General features: G+C 42.6%; 1 protein-coding gene and 1 non-coding gene across 5 annotated transcripts; one reads left to right on the forward strand and one right to left on the reverse strand.

The window, feature by feature from the left end:
• Positions 1–571: 571 nt before the first annotated feature.
• LOC118373102 (poly(U)-binding-splicing factor PUF60-like) lies at positions 572–18,835 on the reverse strand. 4 transcript variants are annotated; one of them, XM_035759186.2, is made up of 12 exons: positions 18,696–18,835; positions 17,968–18,053; positions 17,551–17,646; positions 17,348–17,437; positions 16,706–16,756; positions 15,238–15,399; positions 14,976–15,068; positions 13,345–13,558; positions 13,062–13,252; positions 9,895–10,060; positions 9,291–9,550; positions 572–1,239 (listed from the first exon to the last, which is right to left on the reverse strand). In XM_035759186.2, the coding sequence occupies exons 3-12, from the start codon at positions 17,629–17,631 to the stop codon at positions 940–942; spliced, it is 1,608 nt and encodes a 535-aa protein (XP_035615079.1). In that variant the 5' UTR covers positions 17,632–17,646; positions 17,968–18,053; positions 18,696–18,835; the 3' UTR covers positions 572–939. The 4 variants fall into 4 exon arrangements, with proteins under 4 accessions (XP_035615079.1, XP_035615064.1, XP_035615084.1 ...); XM_035759171.2 differs by having other exon boundaries at positions 13,020–13,252; XM_035759191.2 differs by having other exon boundaries at positions 9,913–10,060; positions 18,696–18,834.
• Positions 13,678–13,752, forward strand: trnaa-ugc (transfer RNA alanine (anticodon UGC)). The gene has a single exon. It is a non-coding gene; the product is annotated as a tRNA-Ala (tRNA).
• Positions 18,836–23,593: the final 4,758 nt, after the last annotated feature.

Below are 23,593 nucleotides of genomic sequence, written 5' to 3' on the forward strand. Positions count from 1 at the left end.
ATTGTTTTGATTGAAAGTATGAATTTCAGCAACCAGCGGTTGTACAGGGCAAACATAGGTAAGTTTTCAGAATCAACATTTTTACAATGACCAACATATTTTCATGCAACACTTGCAAAGACACAGTATAATTAAGCCTATTATAGACTACAACCAGTCAATTATTCAACCTTGTAAAAAAAGCTTCCAGAATCTAAAGTTTAATATAAAATAAGCTTTATGAAACTGGGAATTCCACAATCAGAAACATTTTAACAAAATAACAGATCTCAAATGTGTTCAGTATCCATTTTCAATGCATCTAATTGATTGAAGCTCAATTTATAAAAATGTGGGGGAAAAATATTGTCCCAAACCCCAGTGATGTTGACAAAAAAAAACAAAAAAACATGGTCTTCACAGCAAAGGTCAATAATTGCTGTCAGACCGTTTTGAAATAGCTACAGTATATTTAATCATTTTAGTTAACTGAAATGACTACGTTCTATTGAAATGTCAAGAAATGAGGAATATTATTTGAAATGGGATTTTTCCTTCCCAAAACACGTAAGAAATTCACAACAGACATTCACATAGTTGAAGAATTTATTTGTGGGTAAATGGGAACCAATAGCTCTAAACGATTTTTAAAGAGTCCTGACAACTGAAAAATGGGGGTAACCTAATTAATGACTTCTCAATTTGATAACAAAAAAAAAACTGCAAATAATACAAAATAAATCAAGTCTTCACAGTAGGTGACAAAACAAAATCCATGAGGTGCAAATATTATTTTCTTAACCAATCCCTCAAAAGAGACCATTAATAATATTAATATCAACATCAATAAAAAAAATTACAATTTAAAAAGAGGCCCAAATCTCTAGCAGCAGTGATAGTGGCTGAAGTGAGTTTGAGCAACGGGTATGGGATGGGTGTTGGGCGACCATTTCAGACAGTTTATGCGGAGAGGTCACTACTGTTAAAGCGCTCTTGGTCGTAGACCTCCGCGATGACCTTGCGACCCCCAAACCAGCGGTCGTTGAGTGCCTGGATGGCCTTGTTCATCTCCGAAACCATGGAGAACTCCACAAAGATCTTGACGATGATCTCTGCATCCTCCTCCTCCCCCTGCTTCTCCTGGTAGATGATGACCCGGTTTACGGCACCAAACTTGCCGCACTCCTCTGTCACCTCGCCCTCCAGGTCATCATCGATGTCCTCTGGCCCCACCATGTTCCGTAACACCATCACCGTAGACTGGGGAGGGGAAGACAAGTCAATATGTATTCCTACCCAAATCGCATTTACATTCAAAATAAATCTAAAATAAATCTACTTTTCAGTGAAAGTATTGCAACTTTTGTACATATTTTGCAATTAAACAAGGCAAATACAGTGCATTCGGAAAGTATTGAGACATTGACTTTTTCCAAATTCTTCCAGCCTTATTCTAAAATGGATCAAATAAAAATCCTCCATCTATACACAATACTACATAATGACAAAGCAAAAAAAAGAAATTGCATTTACATAAGTATTCAGACCCTTTACTCAGTACTTTCTTGAAGCACCTTTGGCAGTGATTAAAGCCTAGACTTCTTGGGTATGACACGACAAACCCGGCACACCTGTATTTGGAGAGTTTATCCCATTCTTCTCTGTTTTGTTCCATGGAATAAATGTTGTCGATCTTAATGTTTTTCCTCATAATCCTGGACTATCGGACCACCATTTTATTACGTTTGCAATTGCAACAAATAATCTGCTCAGACCTCAACCAAGGAACATCAAAAGTGGTGGAATAAATTCACAGACAACAAAGATTCCTTGATGTCTTTCCAGATTCCCTCTGTCTACCCAAGGACGTCAGAGGACAAAAATCAGTTAACCACCTAACTGAGGAACTCAATTTAACCTTGTGCAATACCCTAGATGCAGTTGCACCCCTAAAAACTAAAAACATTTCTCATAAGAAACTAGCTCCCTGGTACACAGAAAATATCCGAGCTCTGAAGCAAGCTTCCAGAAAACGGAAATGGCGCCACACCAAACTGGAAGTCTTCCGACTAGCTTGGAAAGACAGTACCGAAGAGCCCTTACTGCTGCTCGATCATCCTATTTTTCTAACTTAATTGAGGAAAATAAGAACAATCCGAAATTCCTTTTTGATACTGTCGCAAAGCTAACTAAAAAGCAGCATTCCCCAAGAGAGGATGACTTTCACTTTAGCTGTGATAAATTCATGAACTTCTTTGAGGAAAAGATTATGATTATTAGAAAGCAAATTACGGACTCCTCTTTAAATCTGCGTATTCCTTCAAAGCTCAGTTGTCCTGAGTCTGCACAACTCTGCCAGGACCTAGGATCAAGAGAGACGCTCAAGTGTTTTAGTACTATATCTCTTGACACAATGACGAAAATAATCACGGCCTCGAAACCTTCAAGCTGCATACTGGACCCTATTCCAACTAAACTACTGAAAGAGCTGCTTCCTGTGCTTGGCCCTCCTATGTTGAACACAATAAACGGCTCTCTATCCACTGGATGTGTACCAAACTCCCTAAAAGTGGCAGTAATAATAATCTCTTGAAAAAGCCAAACCTTGACCCAGAAAATATAAAAAGCTATCGGCCTATATCGAATCTTCCATTCCTCTCAAACATTTTAGAGAAGGCTGTTGCGCAGCAACTCACTGCCTTCCTGAAGACAAACAATGTATACGAAATGCTTCAGTCTGGTTTTAGACCCCATCATAGCGCTGAGACGGCACTTGTGAAGGTGGTAAATTACATTTTAATGGCATCGGACCGAGGCTCTGCATCTGTCCTCGTGCTCCTAGAACTTAGTGCTGCTTTTGATACCATCGATCACCACATTCTTTTTGAGAGATTGGAAACCCAAATTGGTCTACACGGACAAGTTCTGGCCTGGTTTAGATCTTATCTGTCGGAAAGATATCAGTTTGTCTCTGTGAATGGTTTGTCCTCTGACAAATCAACTGTACATTTCGGTGTTCCTCAAGGTTCTGTTTTAGGACCACTATTGTTTTCACTATATATTTTACCTCTTGGGGATGTTATTCGAAAACATAATGTTAACTTTCACTACTATGCGGATGACACACAGCTGTACATTTCAATGAAACATGGTGAAGCCCCAAAATTGCCCTTGCTAGAAGCATGTGTTTCAGACATAAGGAAGTGGATGGCTGCAAACTTTCTACTTTTAAACCCGGACAAAACAGAGATGCTTGTTCTAGGTCCCAAGAAACAAAGAGATCTTCTGTTGAATCTGACAATTAATCTTAATGGTTGTACAGTCGTCTCAAATAAAACTGTGAAGGACCTCGGCGTTACTCTGGACCCTGATCTCTCTTTTGAAGAACATATCAAGACCATTTCAAGGACAGCTTTTTTCCATCTACGTAACATTGCAAAAATCAGAAACTTTGTCCAAAAATGATGCAGAAAAATTAATCCATGCTTTTGTCACTTCTAGGTTAGACTACTGCAATGCTCTACTTTCCGGCTACCCGGATAAAGCACTAAATAAACTTCAGTTAGTGCTAAATACGGCTGCTGGAATCCTGACTAGAACCAAAATATTTGATCATATTACTCCAGTGCTAGCCTCTCTACACTGGCTTCCTGTCCAAAGCAAGGGCTGATTTCAAGGTTTTACTGCTAACCTACAAAGCATTACATGGGCTTGCTCCTACCTATCTCTCTGATTTGGTCCTGCCGTACATACCTACACGTACGCTACGGTCACAAGACGCAGGCCTCCTAATTGTCCCTAGAATTTCTAAGCAAACAGCTGGAGGCAGGGCTTTCTCCTATAGAGCTCCATTTTTATGGAACGGTCTGCCTACCCATGTCAGAGACGCAAACTCGGTCTCAAGCTTCAAGTCTTTACTGAAGACTCATCTCTTCAGTGGGTCATATGATTGAGTGTAGTCTGGCCCAGGAGCGGGAAGGTGAACGGAAAGGCTCTGGAGCAACGAACCGCCCTTGCTGTCTCTGCCTGGCCGGTTCCCCTCTTTCCACTGGGATTCTCTGCCTCTAACCCTATTACAGGGGCTGAGTCACTGGCTTACTGGGGCTCTCTCATGCCGTCCCTGGAAGGGGTGTCACCTGAGTGGGTTGATTCACTGATGTGGTCATCCTGTCTGGGTTGCCCCCCTTTGGGTTGTGCCGTGGCGGGGAGATCTTTGTGGGCTATACTCAGCCTCGTCTCAGGATGGTAAGTTGGTGGTTGAAGATATCTCTCTAGTGGTGTGGGGGCTGTGTTTTGTCAAAGTGGGTGGGGTTATATCCTTCCTGTTTGGCCCTGTCCGGGGGTGTCCTCGGATGGGGCCACAGTGTCTCCTGACCACTCCTGTCTCAGCCTCCAGTATTTATGCTGCAGTAGTTTATGTGTCGGGGGGCTAGGGTCAGTTTGTTATTTCTGGAGTACTTCTCCTGTCCTATTCGGTGTCCTGTGTGAATTTAAGTATGCTCTCTCTTTCTTTCTCTCTCTCGGAGGACCATGCCCCAGGACTACCTGACATGATGACTCCTTGCTGTCCCCAGTCCACCTGGCCGTGCTGCTGCTCCAGTTTCAACTGTTCTGCCTTATTATTATTCGACCATGCTGGTCATTTATGAACATTTGAACATCTTGGCCATGTTCTGTTATAATCTCCACCTGGTACAGCCAGAAGAGGACTGGCCACCCCACATAGCCTGGTTCCTCTCTAGGTTTCTTCCTAGGTTTTGGCCTTTCTAGGGAGTTTTTCCTAGCCACCGTGCTTCTACACCTGCATTGCTTGCTGTTTGTGGTTTTAGGCTGGGTTTCTGTACAGCACTTTGAGATATCAACTGATGTACGAAGGGCTATATAAATAAATTTGATTTTGATTTGATTTTCTGCAGATGTGTGGTGCCAGGACAACAACCTCTCCCCCAACGTGATCAAGACAAAGGAGATGATTGTGGACTAATGGAAAAGGAGGACCAAGCAAACGCCAATTCTCTTCAACAGGGCTGTAGTGGAACAGGTTGAGAGCTTCAACTTCCTTGGTGTCCATATTAACAAACTTATTTTTCTTTCATCTTTATTTAACCAGGTAGGCCAGTTGAGAACAAGTTCTCATTTACAACTGCGACCTGGCCAAGATAAAGCAAAGCAGTGGGATAAACAAACGTACAGTCAATAAAACAATAGAAAAGGTACAGTGAGTGCAAATGGCATGAGGTGGTAAGGCAATAAATAGGCCATAGTAGCGAAGAACTTACAATTCAGCAAATTAACACTGGAGTGATAGATGTGCAGATGATGTGCAAATAAAAATACTGGTGTGCAAAAGAGCAAAAAAAGTAAATAAAAACAATATGGGGATGAGGTAGGTAGTTGGATGGGCTTTTTACAGATAGGCTGTATACAGCTGCACCGATCGGTAACCTGCTCAGACTGCTGATGCTTAAAGTTAGTGAAGGAGATAAGTCTCCAACTTCAGCTATTTTTGCAATTCGGTCCAGTCATTGGCAGCAGAGAACTGTAAGGAAAGGTGTCCAAAGGAAGTGTTGGCTTTGGGGGTGACCAGTGAGATATACCTGCTGGAGCGCGTGCTACGGGTGGGTGCTGCTACGGTGACCAGTGAGCTGGGAAAAGGCAGAGATTTACCTAGAAAAGTGGGTCTGACGAGGAATATGTAGCGAGGGCCAGCCGACGAGAGCATACAGGTCACAGTGGTGGGTGGAATTTGGGGCTTTGGTGACAAAACGGATGGCACTGTGATAGACTGCATCCAGTTTGCTGAGTAGTGTTGGAGGCTATTTTGTAAATTACATTGCCGAAGTCGAGGGTCGGTTGGATAGTCAATTTTACGAGGCTGTTTGGCAGCATCAATGAAGGATGCTTTGTTGCGAAATAGGAAGCCGATTCTAGATTAAATTTTGGATTGGAGATGTTTAATATGAGTCTGGAAGGAGAGTTTACAGTCTAGCCTGACACCTAGGTATTTGTAGTTGTCCATATATTCTAAGTCAGAACGATCCAGAGTAGTGATGCTAGTCGGACGGGAGGGAATGATCGGTTGAAAAGCATGCATTTAGTTTTACTAGCGTTTAAAAGCAGTTCGAGGCCATGGAAGGAGTGTTGTATGGCATTGACGCTCGTTTGGAGGTTTGTTAACAGTGTCCAAAGAAGGGCCAGATGTATACAGAATGGTGTCGTCTGCTTTGAGGTGGATCATGGAATCACCAGCAGCAAGAGACATTGATATATACAGAGAAAAGAGTCGGCCCGAGAATTGAACCCTGTGGTACCGCCCATAGAGACTGCCAGAGGTCCGGACAACAGGCCCTCCGATTTGACACACTGAACTCTATCTGAGAAGTAGTTGGTGAACCAGGCGAGGCAGTCATTTGAGAAACCAAGGCTGTTGAGTCTGCCAATAAGAATACGATGATTGACAGAGTCGAAAGCCTTGGCCAGGTCGATGAAGACTGCTACACAGTACGGTCTTTTATCAATGGCGGTTATGATATCGTTTAGTACCTTGAGCGTGGCTGAGGTGCACCCGTGACCAGCTCAGAAACAGGACTGCACAGCGGAGAAGGTACAGTGGGAGTCAAAATGATAACTTGGCCTTCTAAGACTTTAGAAAGGCAGGGCAGGATGGATATAGGTCTGTACCAGTTTGGATTTAGGAGTGTCGCCCCCTTTGAAGAGGGGGATGACCGCAGCAGCTTTCCAATCTTTAGGAATCTCAGACGATATGAAAGAGAGTTTGAACTTATTGGATTTAGAGCTACAGGATGCACATTTATTTTTGAAAAAGCTAGCCTTTGCTTTTCTAACTATACACAGTCGTGTATTGGTTCCTGACTTCCCTGAAAAGTTGCATATTGCGGGGACTATACGATGCAAGTGCAGTCCGCCACAGGATGTTTTTGTGCTGGTCAAGGGCAGTCTAGTCTGGAGTGAACCAAGGGCTATATCTATTCTTAGTTCTTCATTTTTTGAAAGGGGAATGCTTATTTAAGATGGTGAGAAAATAATAATAATAATAATAATAATAAATGCCATTTAGCAGACGCTTTTATCCAAAGCGACTTACAGTCATGTGACTTTAAAAGAACAGCTAGGCATCCTCTACTGATGGGATGAGGTCAACATCCTTCCAGGATACCCGAGCCAGGTTGATTAGAAAGGCCTGCTCGCTGAAGTGTTTTAGGGAGCGTTTGACAGTGATGAGGGGTGGTCGTTTGACCGCGGACCCATAGTGGATGCAGGCAATGAGGCAGTGATTGCTGAGATCCTGATTGAAAACAGCAGAGGTGGATTTGGAAGGCAAGTTGGTCAGGATAATATCTATGAGGGTGCCCATGTTTACGGATTTAGGGTTGTACCTGGTGGGTTCCTTGATAATTTGTGTGAGATTGAGGGCATTTAGCTTAGATTGTAGGATGGCCGGGGTGTTAAGGATGTCCCAGTTCAGGTCACCGAACAGTATGAACTCTGAAGATAGATGGGGGGCGATAAATTCACATATGGTGTCCAGGGCACAACTGAGGGCAGAGGGGGGTCTATAACTAGCGGCAACGGTGAGAGACTTGTTTCTGGAAAGGTGGATTTTTAAAAGTAGGGGCTATAATTGTTTGGGCACAGACTTGGATAGTATGACTGAACTTTGCAGGCTCTCTCTGCAGTGGATTTCAACTACTCCCCCTTTGGCAGTTCCATCTTCACAGAAAATGTTGTAGTTGGGGATGGAAATTTCAGAATTTTTGGTGGCCTTCCTAAGCCAGGATTCAGACACGGCATGGACATTAGGGTTGGCAGAGTGTGCTAAAGAAGTGAATTTAAAAATATATATATATATTAAAACTTTGGGAAGAGGATTCTGATGTATCAAATACTTATGTTATGCAATAAAATGCAAATTAATTACTTAAAAATCATACAATGTGATGTTTTAGATTCCGTCTCTCACAGTTGAAGTGTACCTATGATAAAAATTACAGACCTCAACATGCTTTGTAAGTAGGAAAACCTGCAAAATTGGCAGTGTATCAAATACTTATTCTCCCCACTGTATGTAGCCAAGTTATCATAGGGTCCAATGAACAGCAACAGATGAAACAGGGAAGCCGCTAGGTAGTCGTTACTACGCTAGCAAGCGGGAGACACTGCGTTCAAAAAAAAAAGTTAGCAGGCCAGGGCTAGTAGAAGCGTCTGCGCCGACGTCCGGCAAAGGCCGGTTGAGGGCACAACGGATGGAATTACGTCGGCAGACCAGTCGTGATTGAACGGCGGGCCTCCGTGTCGACAAAGGGTCCAGGCCAGTTGGCAAAAGAGGTATTGTAGCTGGAGTAATTTTGTTTGCTAGCCAGGAGATGCGCCTGGCTGGCAGCTAACTAGTGCTTGCGTCAGGACAAGGGAGTTAGCCACTATAGCCACTCGGTAGCAGCGATGATCCGATGCAAAGATCCAGAGCTTACGGCAAGAATCCGGTGGTGTAGTGGATTCTAGTCTTGTTAGTTAAGAGTCCGGGAGGCATCAGCGGTGTAGCCGAGTGATCATAGGGTCCACTGAGCAGGCCCGGGAGATGGGCCTAGCTCAAGGACAGCTTTGGGCTGGGCCACTCGGTGGCAGCTTGCTTGCTGTGATGATCAGGAGTAATGGTTCAGGGCTTACGGCAGGAATCCGGTGTTGTAGTGGAGAAAAACAGTCCGATATGCACAGGGTTAGTAACGCAGGTAAAACCTGCTGCAGAGCACTCAGGACCTCAGACTGGGGCGAAGGTTCACCTTCCAACAGGACAACGACCTTAAGCACACAGCCAAGACAATGCAGGAGTGGCTTCAGGACAAGTCTCTGAATGTCCTTGAGTAGGCAAGCCAGAGCCCGGACTTGAAACCGATCTAACATCTCTGGAGACACCTGAAAATAGCTGTGCAGCGATGATCCACATCCAACCTGACAGAGCTTGAGAGAATCTGCAGAGAAGAATGGAGGAATTCCCCAAATACAGGTGTGCCAAGCTTGCCAAGATACATACCATAGAAGAATTGAGGCTGTAATCGCTGCCAAAAGGTGCTTCAACAAAGTACTGAGTAAAGAGTCTGAATAATTATAAAATGTACAAACATTTGTAAAAAACTGTTTTTGCTTTGTCTTTATGGGGTAGGTGGGGGGGGGGGGGAAGAAACAATTTAACCTATTTTAGAATGAGGTTGTAACGTAACCATGTGGGAAAAGTGTAGGGTTCTGAATACTTTCCGAAAGCACTATATACACACAATCTTCATGTTTGATCTTACCTCTGATTTCCTCAGCAGTTTCTGCATGACCATGTGCCTGGCGCTGCTTCCGGAAATGCTCATGTGTTCTTGGTCGCTCAACATCTCCTGGCCTGTCCCATCCTGCAGCATCTCTTTCTCCTCCTGCTTCTTCTTCTGAAGCTCTTGTAGAGAGGGGTTGATTTGGGCCGGGTTGGTGATCACAGGTGGTGAGGCCAGCACAGGGTTGACCAGGCCCACCTGGGGCAGCACTGGCAGGTTAGGACGCACTGGTGTCACACCTACAGGGACATTCACACACATCAGCCATACATAAATACATCTTCATTGATATGGTTTCTCCGAGAGAACATGGCCATTCATAGGAGTCAAAACCTGTTGCAATTTCATTGTTTCTCTAATTGGTCGCATGTGAACCAACTGTAGTCAAGCTTTTTTTAACACACTCAAATAAGCAGGATCAGATGGAAAAACTACATAAACTGGCTGACCAGATAATCCTGCTCAACACAGTAGCATTGAGTAGATAAGATACACACTTGAAATAATTTAAAACGATAATAATCTAACCCTCTAAAAAGATTCAAAACAGTGCACAGGTCAGTGGGCAATACTCTGTACTCACACATGTCTCGATACACACCTGTGATCATTCCGGGGGCCTGGGCAGCCATGACTGCCTGAGGGATGCCCATAGAGCCCATCGGACCCATTTGTCCCATCTGACTCATTTGGCCCATCTGGTTCGCCCCGGCCATCGCCCCCAAGATGGACGCCCCGGTCACAGCCTCCTTGAGAGAGGGGCGGGACGCATTAGCAGGAAAACACAGTGAGGTTGCACAGTCAGACTTGATACAGCATGTATAGTGCTCTACTCTGCATTAGGGTTGGGGGATGTCCACCTTTGTCCTATCGTGATTAAGTACCCATAAAACATTGCGATATTCAATGATACTGACCCCTACTGGCCAACCACCCAAAAGACGTAACAAAAATACAATTTTTAAAAAGACTGGTAAAAAAGGACCACTAGCGCAAGCTCGCAGGACAGTCAGAGGGAAAGTCATTCATATTCAGGTGACTGGTTGAGTCTTCTTGGGTGAGTGACGTCACAAGTGTTTCTTGTTCACCACCATGAGCACTAAGCACTGAACAACTTGGGAAACCCAGCTTCAGCTTAATTAAGAAATATATTAAAGCCTTACCAGCTAGCTAACCAATCCATTTTACTGTCTGATCCTTCATAAAACGAGTCCACTAATTGTTATTTTTTTACCTTTCCGCAAGCCATCTGTTGCTTGATATGAGCAAGTTCACACAAATGAATCAAATCATAGGTCATCCACAACTAGTTGTCTAGTAACATTAGTGGCTATTGGCTGGCCAGTCAACTTAGTGTATGTAAACTTCTGACCCACTAAAATTGTGATAGTGAGTTATAAGTGAAATAGTCTGTCTGTAAACAATTGTTGGAAAAATGACTTGTCAGGCTCAAAGTAGATGTCCTAACCGACTTGCCAAAACTATAGTTTGTTATCAACAAATTTGTGGAGTGGTTGAAAAACAGGTTTTAATGACTCCAACCTAAGTGTATGTAAACTTCCGACTTCAACTGTATATATAAATCATTCTGACAGGACATTTTGTGCTGCTTTGTTGAAAATCTTAGCTCCGTCTACATTGTTCTTTCATTGTGTAAATGGTTTAACATTTATTGAAACTGCTACAGCCCGCATAACCTAAGGAATAGGCAACTTGCCGTGGCCCTCACTACAATTGTCAGATTAGTAGTGCCAAGCCAATATACAATATTCTACAACTACAAATTGCCAATATAAACTTCCACTGAACTCAACAATACTATTTATTACTAAACAGAACTATGACTACTGTTAACAGTGCCAGATATAGCAGTGAGGGTGTGTGCTTGCTTAAGCAGTGAGACTCCAGGGAGTAATTAGCTTCCACACCCAAAAGCACTGAACAAAAAATATAAAACACAAGTGTTGGTCCCATGTTACATAGGCTGAAAAAATAAATCCCATAAATGTTCCATATGCACAAAAAGCTTATTTCTCAAATCGTTAACAAATTTGTTTACATCCATGTTAGTTAGCATTTCTCCTTTGCCAAGATAATTCATCCACCTGACAGGTGTGGCCTATCAAGAAGATGATTAAAAACGTATGATCATTACACAAGTGCACCTTGTGCTGGGGAAAATAATTGTTTTGCAGTTGACACAACACCACAGATGTTTCAAGTTGAGGGAGCATTCAGTTTGGCATGCTGGCTGCAGGAATATCCACCAGAGCTGTTGCCAGAGAATTGAATGTTAATTTCTCTACAACAAGCTGCCTCTAATGTCAGACCACAGTAGAATTGCTTCTTAGTATTATAGTACTTAGAATTACAAGGGAAGAGGGCCAGCCCTCATTTCACAGGGGATAAACTTTTGCAACAGTGGGTTGAGCTCACATCACAACAAGCAGACATGGCACAGCAAATGTTGTTAGCAAACACAGAGCAGTGAGCATAGAAGACTTTATATTGCCCTGCACGGGTTCTGCATTATCAATTCATCAAATACTGTATTAAATTCTACAGCAGGGCACATCAAAATATATGTTCATGTGCACAGAAAATAGAAGATTCAGATTTATATACACATACATTATATTTCTTATACTTATCACATTTTAACAAAAGGTCACACCTAGCTACCTACAGTGAGCTCCAAAAGTAGTGGGACAGTGACAAATATTTTGTTGTTTTGGCTCTATACTCCAGCACTTTGGATTTGAAACGATACAGTAACTGAGGTTAAAGTGCAGATTTTCAGCTTTAATTTGAGGGTATTTTGATATCGGGTGAACCGTTTAGAACTTACAGCACTATTTGTACATAGTTTCCCCCCCATTTTTAGGAGACCAAAAGTATTGGGACAAATTCACTTCTGTATTATACATTAAAATGTTTAGTATTTGGTCCTATATTCATAGCACGCAATGACTACATCAAGCTTGTGACTCTACACATTTTTTGGATGTATTTATTGTTTGTTTTGGTTGCGTTTCAGATTATTTTGTGCCCAATAGAAATGAATGGTAAATAATAGAGTCACTTATTGTAAATAAGAATAGAATCTTTCTAAACACTTCAACATTAATGTGGATGCTACAGTGATTGTGGATAATCCTGAATTAATCCTGAGTAATGATTAGTGAGAAAGTTAGAGGCACATATATTTTTTGTAGTTAGACTTGTCGCATCGCTGCAACAGGAGTCGCTAGAGCGCGATGGGACATGGACATCCCGGCCGGCCAAACCCTCCCCTAACCCGGACGATGCTGGACCAATTGTGCGCCGCCTCATGGGTCACCCAGCCGGCTTCAACACAGCCTGGGATTGAACCCGGGCCTGTAGTGACGCCTCAAGCATTGCGATGCAGTGTCTTAAACCGCTACGCCACTCGGGAGGCTAGCACAAATATTTGTACTAGTTTAATACACATAAGTGACTTTGTCCCAATATGTTTGGTCCCCCATGTACAAAAAGTGCCGTAATTTCTAAATGGGTCACCAGATACGGGTGAAAATACCCTAACATTAAAGTTGACAGTCAGCACTTTACCCCCAGTCATTGTATCATTTCAAATCCGAAGTGCTGAAGTACAGAGCCAAAATAACAAGAAAATGTGTCGCTGTCCCAACACTTTTGGAGATCACTGTATATCAGAGGTATATTTACCTGGAAGGCCAATAGATCCCTTTGGAAGGGAATCATACTTGCCTGGGCCGTTATCTTAGCGGTGGCTGCTGCAGCAGCCACGGCTGCAGCGGGCGGCAGGCCACCAGGCTGGGTGGGGGTCAGCATGGGCATGGGCGGGGTTACGGCCTTGCCCACCCGCAAGTACTGGCCCCCCAGGTCAAACAGGTTCATGGAGGACACTGCATCCAGGGAGGACTGGGGCTTGTCATACTCTGCCAGGTAGAGAGGGGGGAAAAGAGGAGTTAGGAGGACAAACACACAGCAACAGCACATCCTGAGGGCTGCCAAACGCCTCTCTGCTCACCGATGAAGCCAAAGCTCTTGTGTCTTCCTGTGGTGGGGTCCCTGGCTAACGTGCAGGACTTGATCCTCCCGAAGGCCTCAAAGACGCTCTTGATGTCCTCGTCTGAGAGGTCAGGGTGGACGGAAGCCACGAAGATCCGGTTGTAGGCGCGCGCCTCCTCTGCCAGCTGGTCGATGATGGGTTGCGCCTGACCAATGTTACCTGGCCGCCCCACCTACAGCACAGATACCAGCACAGGGCCAATGAGTGGGGTGTCACAGCCCACTGACCGAGCAACGCAACACCTCGAGCTCCAAAACCGAAGATCGAAGGAGACCATTTCTCTTTGCAATTGGTCCCGTGTGGCTCAGCTGGTAGAGCATGGTGCTTGCAACACCAGGGTTGTGGGTTCGATTCCCACGGGGACCAGTACGAAAATGTACCAAAAAAAAAAAAATGTACGCACTCACTACTGTAAGTTTCTCTGGATAAGAGCATCCGCTAAATAACTAAAATGTAATCGCAGCCCAATGTATTCTTTGCCAAGTTTCCACTAGCCTTGCTAAACAGCATCTTTCCACCAGGGCTTTCTGCAAAGGCTTAGGTAATACGAGTGATGTGAAACGTGACAACCTGCACTATAGAGTAGAGACAACACCTTCTATTGACACTTTTCTCACTCTCCCCCCCTTTTCTTTCTGGATTTTAGAAACTGACAACATACCAACAACTCAGATAGTCACTTTAAAATCGTCACCTGGAAATGAACTAGAGCGAAGATCACGTAAAAAAAATAAAAAACGAAAAGGAGATCAAGAAAATAGCCTGTCTAGAACTAATGAAGATAATTCTACTGTAAAAGCTGCTTCACTCACTCAGGCAGTTTCGAACAACACTGAAAGGCCTGTTCAGAATGCCTCAGCCAGAGCTGCGGCTGAGGATCAACTAGTGGAAATGCTTAAAGAATTAACAAGATAAAACCACACATGTGGCTAGCACTACACTTTCTAGAGTAGTTGGAGGTATTTCCTCTAACTGTCCATCTATAGGCTAGTGTTTGGAGCGTCTCTATTAGCGGCTATGTAGTATATGATCTGTGCTGCAGGTGGGGCGGCCAAGCGACACCAACCAGGCGCAGCCCATCATCAGCACATCTCGGACACAGAGCAACACATCATCGTACGCTGCCCGGGCATCCTAGAGGAACTGGTCACTAAAACAATGTGGTGATGACATCATGGAAGCAGAACACAGCAGACATTCACAAAAAAACACCCGCGCGCACACAGACATGCGCGCACACACACAAAACACACACGCACCCAAACACACACACGCATACCTGTAAATGAATTGACATACATACAAGCAAAGAAAGACAAAAGAAATGAGTGGCTTTAGATAACACTTCCATACAGAATTTAGAGAGGCTACCAATTAGTGATTCACACAGAAATAATAGTTCAGTTACACGGAAAGAGCGAAATGAGGATTTCGAACTGGATCCATGCATTCTCGATAGAAATGAAAAGAAAACAAAAAGAAGGTTAAAAAGGTAATAGCAGGAGCACCCATCTTTCCAGGGGTATAGAGGGGGTTCTGAGAGGTCCACTTCCACTGGGCCGGACAGGCTGACTCTCCAGGCCACTCACCTTGATGTTCCTGCCCCCAAGCATGACTGAGTTCATCTGCTCCAAAGCCAGCTGTGCCGCCTCCGGGATCTCATACTCCACAAAGGCAAAGCCCTGCACAGACAGATACAACCATGGGACAACAGTCCACCGCATTACAGACACGTGCATGCCACATTCCCCTGTAGTGCTTCAGTTTCCCCTCACATCATTTAGTATAGATGTGATTCTAATCACATTGCAACGCTGTGTGATGTGGTTTAAGGGTGCTCTATACACGGACCTTGTGCTTCATTGTAACGGAGTCCCATGACATGTCAATGCTCTTGATGGGGCCAAAAGGGGCAAAGGCCTGTCTGATGGTATCCTCCCCGAGCTCATAGTATATGGAGCCCACATACACCCGGCACATGATGGCTAGAGCACGCTGACGCTGAGCCGCCACCTGGTAACCCCGGAGAAAAACACACCATGATGTTTAGGGGGTCTATGAAAGCAAGAACACACTAAAATAAATATATCTAGATGTGTATGGGCAAATAATTTTTTTATATTGGAAATGTAATTTATTTGTTTAATTCTGTATGGTGTTTGCTTTTCCCAACAATAGACGTACAGGCCAATGTCAGGGACAGACGCAATCTGGGCATACGCAACAGAGTCCGGGACAACGATTTTGCGACTATCTACACAAAGATGAACAATTTGGTGAATGCTGGCACCCAAACAGCTACGTAATTTAAAAAAAATGTATGTTTCTCATTACTGCATTAATATGGGTGAATGCACTGAAGGTGACATGGATGTCCTTCGCTAATATTTGGCCCCTGAAACAGACCTGTAGTCCAGGGCTGCATATAGTGTTAGTGTATATTGTGACATTTCAACATGGCAAACAAATTAAATAAAAACACCTATATCAGTTGAATAACATCCATTAAAAGCCTAAGGAAAACATTTTACACTTACGTCTCTAAGGGGAGTGAGGGATGGTTAACCACTGAAAGCAGAGTTTACTGGGTCCTTTACTCAAGTATTTTTTACTTGAGCATAGCTGCTTTTACTATCACCCACAGACAAAACTAACAGCCTAATCTATTACAGAAGAGAAAAGTGATTTCCCCTATTACAGCATCAAATTTGAGATTGCCAAAAATTCCTGTTTGAGCAGTTCTCTCATCATAGGTTATTGAAAGAGACTGCTAACCCTCTTTAGCCCCACACCAAAGATGGCTTTTTCAGCTTCAATCAATGCAAAGTACAAGCATATTTACAAAGAAGACATGGACTTCCCCCATGTTAATTTTCTCAACCACCCTTGGATAGCCATTTCAGGCTAGTGTAAAAAGCCATCATACTGCTAAAATGGCCCGATGAAGTTTGTATTGTGCTCAAATGTATGAATTCATACATAACGTCCTAATATAAATCACTTTCAGTGTAAAAACAAACAGAAAAACACATCAACAGCTGTTGCCACTAGTGGAAGTACTTCTGGGCATTTCTTCTGGAATGGTGCAGTGGGCATACAAACACAGCTTCAATAACCAGACTGAATTAAGCTTAAACAGTGTGTGTAAGAACTGGTCCCTCATAATTATTATGTTAAAAACCATGTCTTCTTTTGAAATATGAGTTCTTTGGTCAGCTGCTATGGCTATGATTGAGGCCAGAGTGGCCAATCAAAGAAGGGTAACTGTCCTTTTTAACAGGAATGCGAACAGAGAAAAAAAGTTTAATAATCTATTGACCGATTGTAAAGGTGAGAGAGGATCTCCAAAGCCCATTGTCACTGCTGCCATCTGAAAGACAGTAAAGATGAAAAAGGTGCTGAAAAGTAGGTTAGATATATATTTAAGCTTTGCTTTTTCAAATGTCATTGCTTTGATATACATCAGCTAGACACACATCCCCTAAAAGACTTTCAGGAGTGATTTGACTTTCCCTCTGCAGTCCCACCCACTCCAATCTGCCCCAAAGCATTTCACAATATTACCCCACATTCAAGACATTCAAAAGCCCTATGTGGGACCAAGTGCAAAGCATTCAACATGTCTAACTAAGTCTTCATGTTGATCTTCTCCAGCTGAAAAAGAAGAGGCAGAAGCAAGAGGACAAACATCCCTATCCCATCACCGTAAGCAGAGAAATACACTTGTATATGCTGTACTGCAGTTGTGAAGGATGTTACTATTGTTTTGTGCTACTGAACAATCAAGTATTGTTTGTAACTACAAAGTTACTCGGGCAGATGCTTTTAACTGTACATGTGATTTTCCAAGTTACTCTTAGAAATAAGGCTAAAATTGAGTGTGGTTGGTGTTAAGGGAAGAACATATGGTCAAGAGGATGGAGAGTTTAGTTGCAGGAGTACAGAATTCAGCACATCTCACCTGCAAGTTGGTGAGCTGCTGTTGCTGATGGGCAATGGTCTGCTTCACCAAGACACTCTTAATGCTCTGCTCCATGGCATATTTCTTTGCCTGGAGAAAAGTCCGTCAGCGTGAGAAAGAATCGTGGAACCGCAGGCAAATTGACTGATCTTGAGTCATTACGTATACACCTGTATTTAGTCATGCTTATGTAGTAGGCTCACCCTTTGTAGAGCCTCCTGCTGCTCCGGGGTGAGAGGCGGCAGGCCAAGCTTCCCACCTGTGCCCTGTCCATTCTCCATCATCAGAGCTGTCCCTCCCTGAAGAACCACAGCAGGAAAGAAATTAATACACATCTGAGCATCCTCAGAGACAGGAACACTTATTCATTGGAGAAATTGCCATGCACTGCACATTTGGTATGCCGCTTGTCTGTTCTTCTATGACCATCTTTAAGAGATTTGAGGTATAGAAATTGAGAATCATCACAGTGCATATATCGTACTGGAGAAGCAGAAGCAGTTAATCTGGATTTGGAAGCAGTAATCTCGATTAGAATAGTTATAGGCCTAAAAGCACAAAATCCGACCAGTAACCAGTGATTGGAACGCACAATGGGTGCGTAGAGATGATTTCCTTACCTACAACCTGATAAACGCTGGGACCACCAGAGGCAGGATAACCCCAAGGGGAAGAGTGATGGGGAAGCCTTAACAATTCAAAAAGTCTGAGAGAGAGAAAATGCTTTCAGACTAATGTTAGCAGCTGCAAGGCGGTAAACATGGTATCCTCCATTTGCACCGAGTGTTTGCCTAGGTAATTTCCTACCAATTTAGCTAGATAACTATGTAGCTAGTTAGTATATAATGCATAGTGTTCGTAAGCAAGTACAAAGCTAGCTAAAGTTAACTAAATTCGTTGACTAACTTGATACACTTCAGTAAAGCTCAATTTAACGTCGGTTGGGCTAACGTTAGGCGAGCTATAGTCAGTTAACTAGCAGTCTAGCTAAACTGGTCGATGCATCGTTAGGCTAAATAACATTTCACCATTTTCAATCTTGACTCGTGCATTGTAATTCCAACAATAGTCTGTCACACTAGCAGTTCGATCTGTGATTAGTTGGCTACAAATACGACACATTTAGCGATTGCTTTATTTGTGTAGCTAAATAGCATTAGCCAGGAGCATATTGTCGCAGTAGATAGCAAGCTAGCTAAAAGGCCTCATGCCTAAATTCAGGTTTTGTAAATTAAACATGGTTAATGGGAATAAACAAATAATTCCCACAATATATGTATACACACAACTATTAAACAAAGAAAACAATAACGGAGTTCATATTTAACTTATTTAGCAAGCTATTTACCGCAATCTCCGTCACCGCCATAAGCACACCTTCTTGAATAGGCCCCGCCGTTCTTCTTCTTCTTTAAATTGAATTAGCGGATTGCGTCAAACTGTGAGGTGCATACATCGCCATCTCCTGTACTGGAGTGTGAGTCCGGTCACGGGCCACTGACTGTATCCCTATATAGCTACACAAAAATGGAAGGGAAAAGGACTGGGAAAAGGGAAGAAATATTGCCCTATAAGCAACAACAACTCAACAGTATTATGCTACTTGGTCCTATCTGATCCTACACCAGGCCCGGCAGCTTGAGAGAACGGCAAAACCATCTTCAACCATCTTGTACACCCAAGTACTTCTCTGTAGCTGCCACCACAGCATCTATTTTATGTGATTTACGTTCCATTTATGCGGTACAGTAGATAACCATGGCTTTGAATGTTAAGAAGCCTTAATGCGAACCTTAATGAAGCACATGGTATTCCTATTGCTCTCTATTGGCCTTGACCTACTCACGGGGAGCCTCTTAGGATGCCTTGCCCTGGACCGATCTTCCTCTACTACTCTCTTCACTGCCTCAGAATAAGACACCTTGTGTGCTACTCTGACCCTGGCAACCTCGACCTGTCTTTCTCTAACCGGGACACTTCTGATCTCCAGCAACATGGGTATCCCTCAATGATGTATATAAGAATAAGGTATTTTATTGTCACATACACAGGATAGGTGCAGCCGTTAGGCTACTTGCCACCTTGGATTGCTGATGTTATGTATTGGCCAATAACAGGCCATATTGGCACTACTCAGAAAAGCAGTCCTCCATAGAAATTAATGAAATTCTACAGCCAGGCATCAAACCCTAAGGGATTTTCCCCCCTTAATAATATCACAATCAACCTTTACCTGTTCAATGTAGACACAAATATAATACTTTTTTGTATAAAAAATATTCAGAAATATTGTATGTAAATATGCAAATGAGGCAACAATGAATTAAATATAAACATATTTGCATATCCTGCAAATACGTTTTCTGGACACTGGATTACGTCAGCCTAAATATTTGGGTTTCATATTGTTAAAGATGTTTTCACATATAGTCCTCTTTAAGGGTGTTTTCACCAATTTCTGTGAACTCAGTGCGGTTCGCGTTATTTTTTGTGCAGTGTTAACACTCCAAAGAAACTCAGACACCTTCAAAGAGCCCCCCGAAGCATAGCACCTCTTTAAAGTGAACTCTGGGGTAAAAAAAAAAAAGCTATAGAACTCAGTTCTCTTTGTATTCACACTGCCCTTGCCTTTGAATGTGTACCCTTTTGCCAGTTCACTTCACCTATTTTGTGGTCTGTGTCATCTTTGCATTTTCCAACATCCACTCAAAGCACTCTGGGTTTTCACAAAGTGCAGGACAAGCCATTCTGTCAGATATATATACCTACTTACATTTTGGAAGCTGAAAGACTGCATTTAGTTGAAAGATGAGACATAATACATATAATCAGAAGATAATATTAACATGTACATGATATTGGTAACTAATAAATATCAGAAAATTGTACACCCAATGTAGGCTTCTGCCCCTTTATGAGCTAGCATTGATTTTGTACCCGATGTTGTGATTCTCACCAAATATTGTTTTCTCACACTATTCAAACCAATGATTCATATATACACTGGATGACAAATAGGGGTGCTGTGTTGAAGCCATATTGGCATTCCCCCACTGTTGTAAAAAATATGTTGTAGGCTATAGAAATGCATTTATTAATGTCTACATTAGTTTTTGACCAATGTATTATATTACAGACACCTTAATGCATACTTTTACATTATATTATGTAAGCTAAACATGATCAAATATAAAAACATTTTCCTTAAAGGATCTTTTTCAGAGATTATTAATTAACAAAAAGCATTCAAAGACATGTAATATGTCCTTGAAACATTTAACTGAAATACTGTAGAATTCAATTCATTCCTATGGAGGACTGCTCCTACTGGGGAGTACCAATATGGCCGACCGACGGTTTCAAAGCCTCTCAATGGCAAATACGTAGCATCGGGCAATCAAGGGTTTATATACATTTTTGATTCAAATCCACATCTGAATAAACAGCTTATGAAGGTCTCGTAGCCTATAGATCACATACAGTATTTCAAACAAATAATCTGAGCAATGTGTCGGTACAAAACTCCATACCTGACAATCACTAATCAATGTCCAAAAACAGCACAGGGCTCATTTGAGGGGTCTGAGTTCAATTGGAGCATTCACACTGCAGAAAAAATTATGTGAACAGCACTGACTTCACAAAAATAGCCCGAAAGGGTCCAAGTGTGAAAACACTCTTCCAGTATGGAAGACCAAACCTGCCGTAATTAGAATGAAATGAATAAATATATGCAGACATAAATAGATAAATATATCCACACATAATTAAATAAATGAGCAAGGAAATACTAAAATGCTGACTAAAATGTATATATTTTCTCTACATATCTGTATGTATTTCATTATTTCTGTATGTGTTATCTAATTATACAAACTTTAATTGTATTCATTTATATATTTATTCATTTATTTATTTCCAGTGGGGAGAACAAGTATTTGATACACTGCCGATTTTGCAGGTTTTCCTACTTACAAAGCATGTAGAGGTCTGTAATTTTTATCATAGGTACACTTCAACTGTGAGAGACGGAATCTAAAACAAAAATCCAGAAAATCACATTGTATGATTTTTAAGTAATTCATTGGCATTTTATTGCATGACATAAGTATTTGATACATCAGAAAAGCAGAAATTAATATTTGGTACAGAAACATTTGTTTGCAATTACAGAGATCATACGTTTCCTGTAGTTCTTGACCAGGCTTGCACACACTGCAGCAGTGATTTTGGCCCACTCCTCCATACAGACCTTCTCCAGATCCTTCAGGTTTCAGGGCTGTCGCTGGGCAATACGGACTTTCAGCTCCCTCCAAAGATTTTCTATTGGGTTCAGGTCTGGAGACTGGCCAGGAGCTTGATATGCTTCTTACGGAGCCACTCCTTAGTTGCCCTGGCTGTGTGTTTCGGGTCGTTGTCACGCTGGAAGACCCAGCCACGACCCATCTTCAATGCTCTTACTGAGGGAAGGAGGTTGTTGGCCAAGATCTCGCGATACATGGCCCCATCCATCCTCCCCTCAATACGGTGCAGTCATCATGTTCCCTTTGCAGAAAAGCATCCCCAAAGAATGATGTTTCCACCTCCATGCTTCACGGTTGGGATGGTGTTCTTGGGGTTGTACTCATCCTTCTTCCTCCAAACAAGGCGAGTGGAGTTTAGACCAAAAAGCTGTATTTTTGTCTCATCAGACCACATGACCCTATCCCATTCCTCCTCTGGATCATCCAGATGGTCATTGGCAAACTTCAGAAAGGCCTGGACATGCGCTGACTTGAGCAGGGGGACCTTGCCTGCGCTGCAGGATTTTAATCCATGACGGTGTAGTGTGTTACTAATGGTTTTCTTTGAGACTGTGGTCCCAGCTCTCTTCAGGTCATTGACCAGGTCCCGCCGTGTAGTTCTGGGCTGATCCCTCACCTTCCTCATGATCATTGATGCCCCACGAGGTGAGATCTTGCATGGAGCCCCAGACCGAGGATGATTGACCGTCATCTTGAACTTCTTCCATTTCCTAATAATTGTGCCAACAGTTGTTGCCTTCTCACCAAGCTGCTTGCCTATTGTCCTGTAGCCCATCCCAGCCTTGTGCAGGTCTACAATTTTATCCCTGATGTCCTTACACAGCTCTCTGGTCTTGGCCATTGTGGAGAGGTTGGAGTCTGTTTGATTGAGTGTGTGGACAGGTGTCTTTTATAAAGGTAACGAGTTCAAACAGGTGCAGTTAATACAGGTAATGAGTGGAGAACAGGAGGGATTCTTAATTAAAGAACAACTAACAGGTCTGTGAGAGCCGGAATTCTTTCTGGTTGGTAGGTGATCAAATACTTATGTCATGCAATAAAATGCTAATTAATTACTTAAAAATCATACAATGTGATTTTCTGGATTTTTGATTCCGTCTCTCACAGTTGAAGTGTACCTATGATAAAAATTACAGACCTCAACATGCTTTGTAAGTAGGAAAACCTGCAAAATCGGCAGTGTATCAAATACTTGTTCTCCCCACTGTATGTATTTCTTCCTCCAATATGATAATGAGGGTGAGTCAGTCAAATGTCTGTGACATTGATCAAATCATTGGTTGATCAATGTTACAGCGCATTGCTTGATCCATAGGTATCAATCAGCCTACTAAGTGACACCCACAGAACACAACTGTGAAGAGTTTACAGACATATTAAGGTCACATCTTCTACTGCAGGACTTTGATACCACTGTGAAATGAGCCACATTAGCTCACCAGTCAATAGGCTGAATAGTGAGGTGATTTCCCACAGTCAGTCCTGAGAGCTACGACACCAATATTTGTGTACACTATTCACATTTGTGTTCTATGGGTGTCACTGAGTAGGCTGATACCTAATTTCATGGACCCAACATCCTTAGGTAAGACTGTACATTGCAATTTGAATGTTCAATACACATAGTAGGTTGACTTGTGAAATAATGTGGCTCATTTCACAGGGGTGTCAAAGTCTTGCAAAAAGAGCTTTGACACTAATATTTGTGTGAACTTTTCACAGTTGTGTTTTGTGGCTGTCACTGAGTAGGCTGATACCTATGGATCTTGAGTCCATGAAATGGGGTAAGGCTGTACATTGTGTATATAAATGTGCAATACGCATAATAGACTTACTGGGGAGGTGATTTCCCACACTCAAAGTCCTGCAATAAGATATTACACTAATATGTGTAAACTCTTCACAGTTGTGTTCTCTGGAGGTCACTGAGAAGGCTGATACC

Source organism: Oncorhynchus keta, chromosome 4 (genome assembly GCF_023373465.1).
Source record: "Oncorhynchus keta strain PuntledgeMale-10-30-2019 chromosome 4, Oket_V2, whole genome shotgun sequence".
Classification (NCBI taxonomy): domain Eukaryota; kingdom Metazoa; phylum Chordata; class Actinopteri; order Salmoniformes; family Salmonidae; genus Oncorhynchus; species Oncorhynchus keta.

Bases quoted from the DNA above. Each gene is read 5' to 3' on its own strand.
- LOC118373102 (XM_035759171.2), bottom strand. From the start codon at position 17,631: ATGATGGAGAATGGACAGGGCACAGGTGGGAAGCTTGGCCTGCCGCCT. The intron at 17,438-17,550 runs GTGAGCCTACTA...ACTTTTCTCCAG, and splicing joins AGCAGGAGGCTCTACAAAGG to GCAAAGAAATATGCCATGGA. The intron at 15,400-16,705 runs GTCAATAGATTA...CGGGGTTACCAG, and splicing joins CTCTCTCACCTTTACAATCG to GTGGCGGCTCAGCGTCAGCG.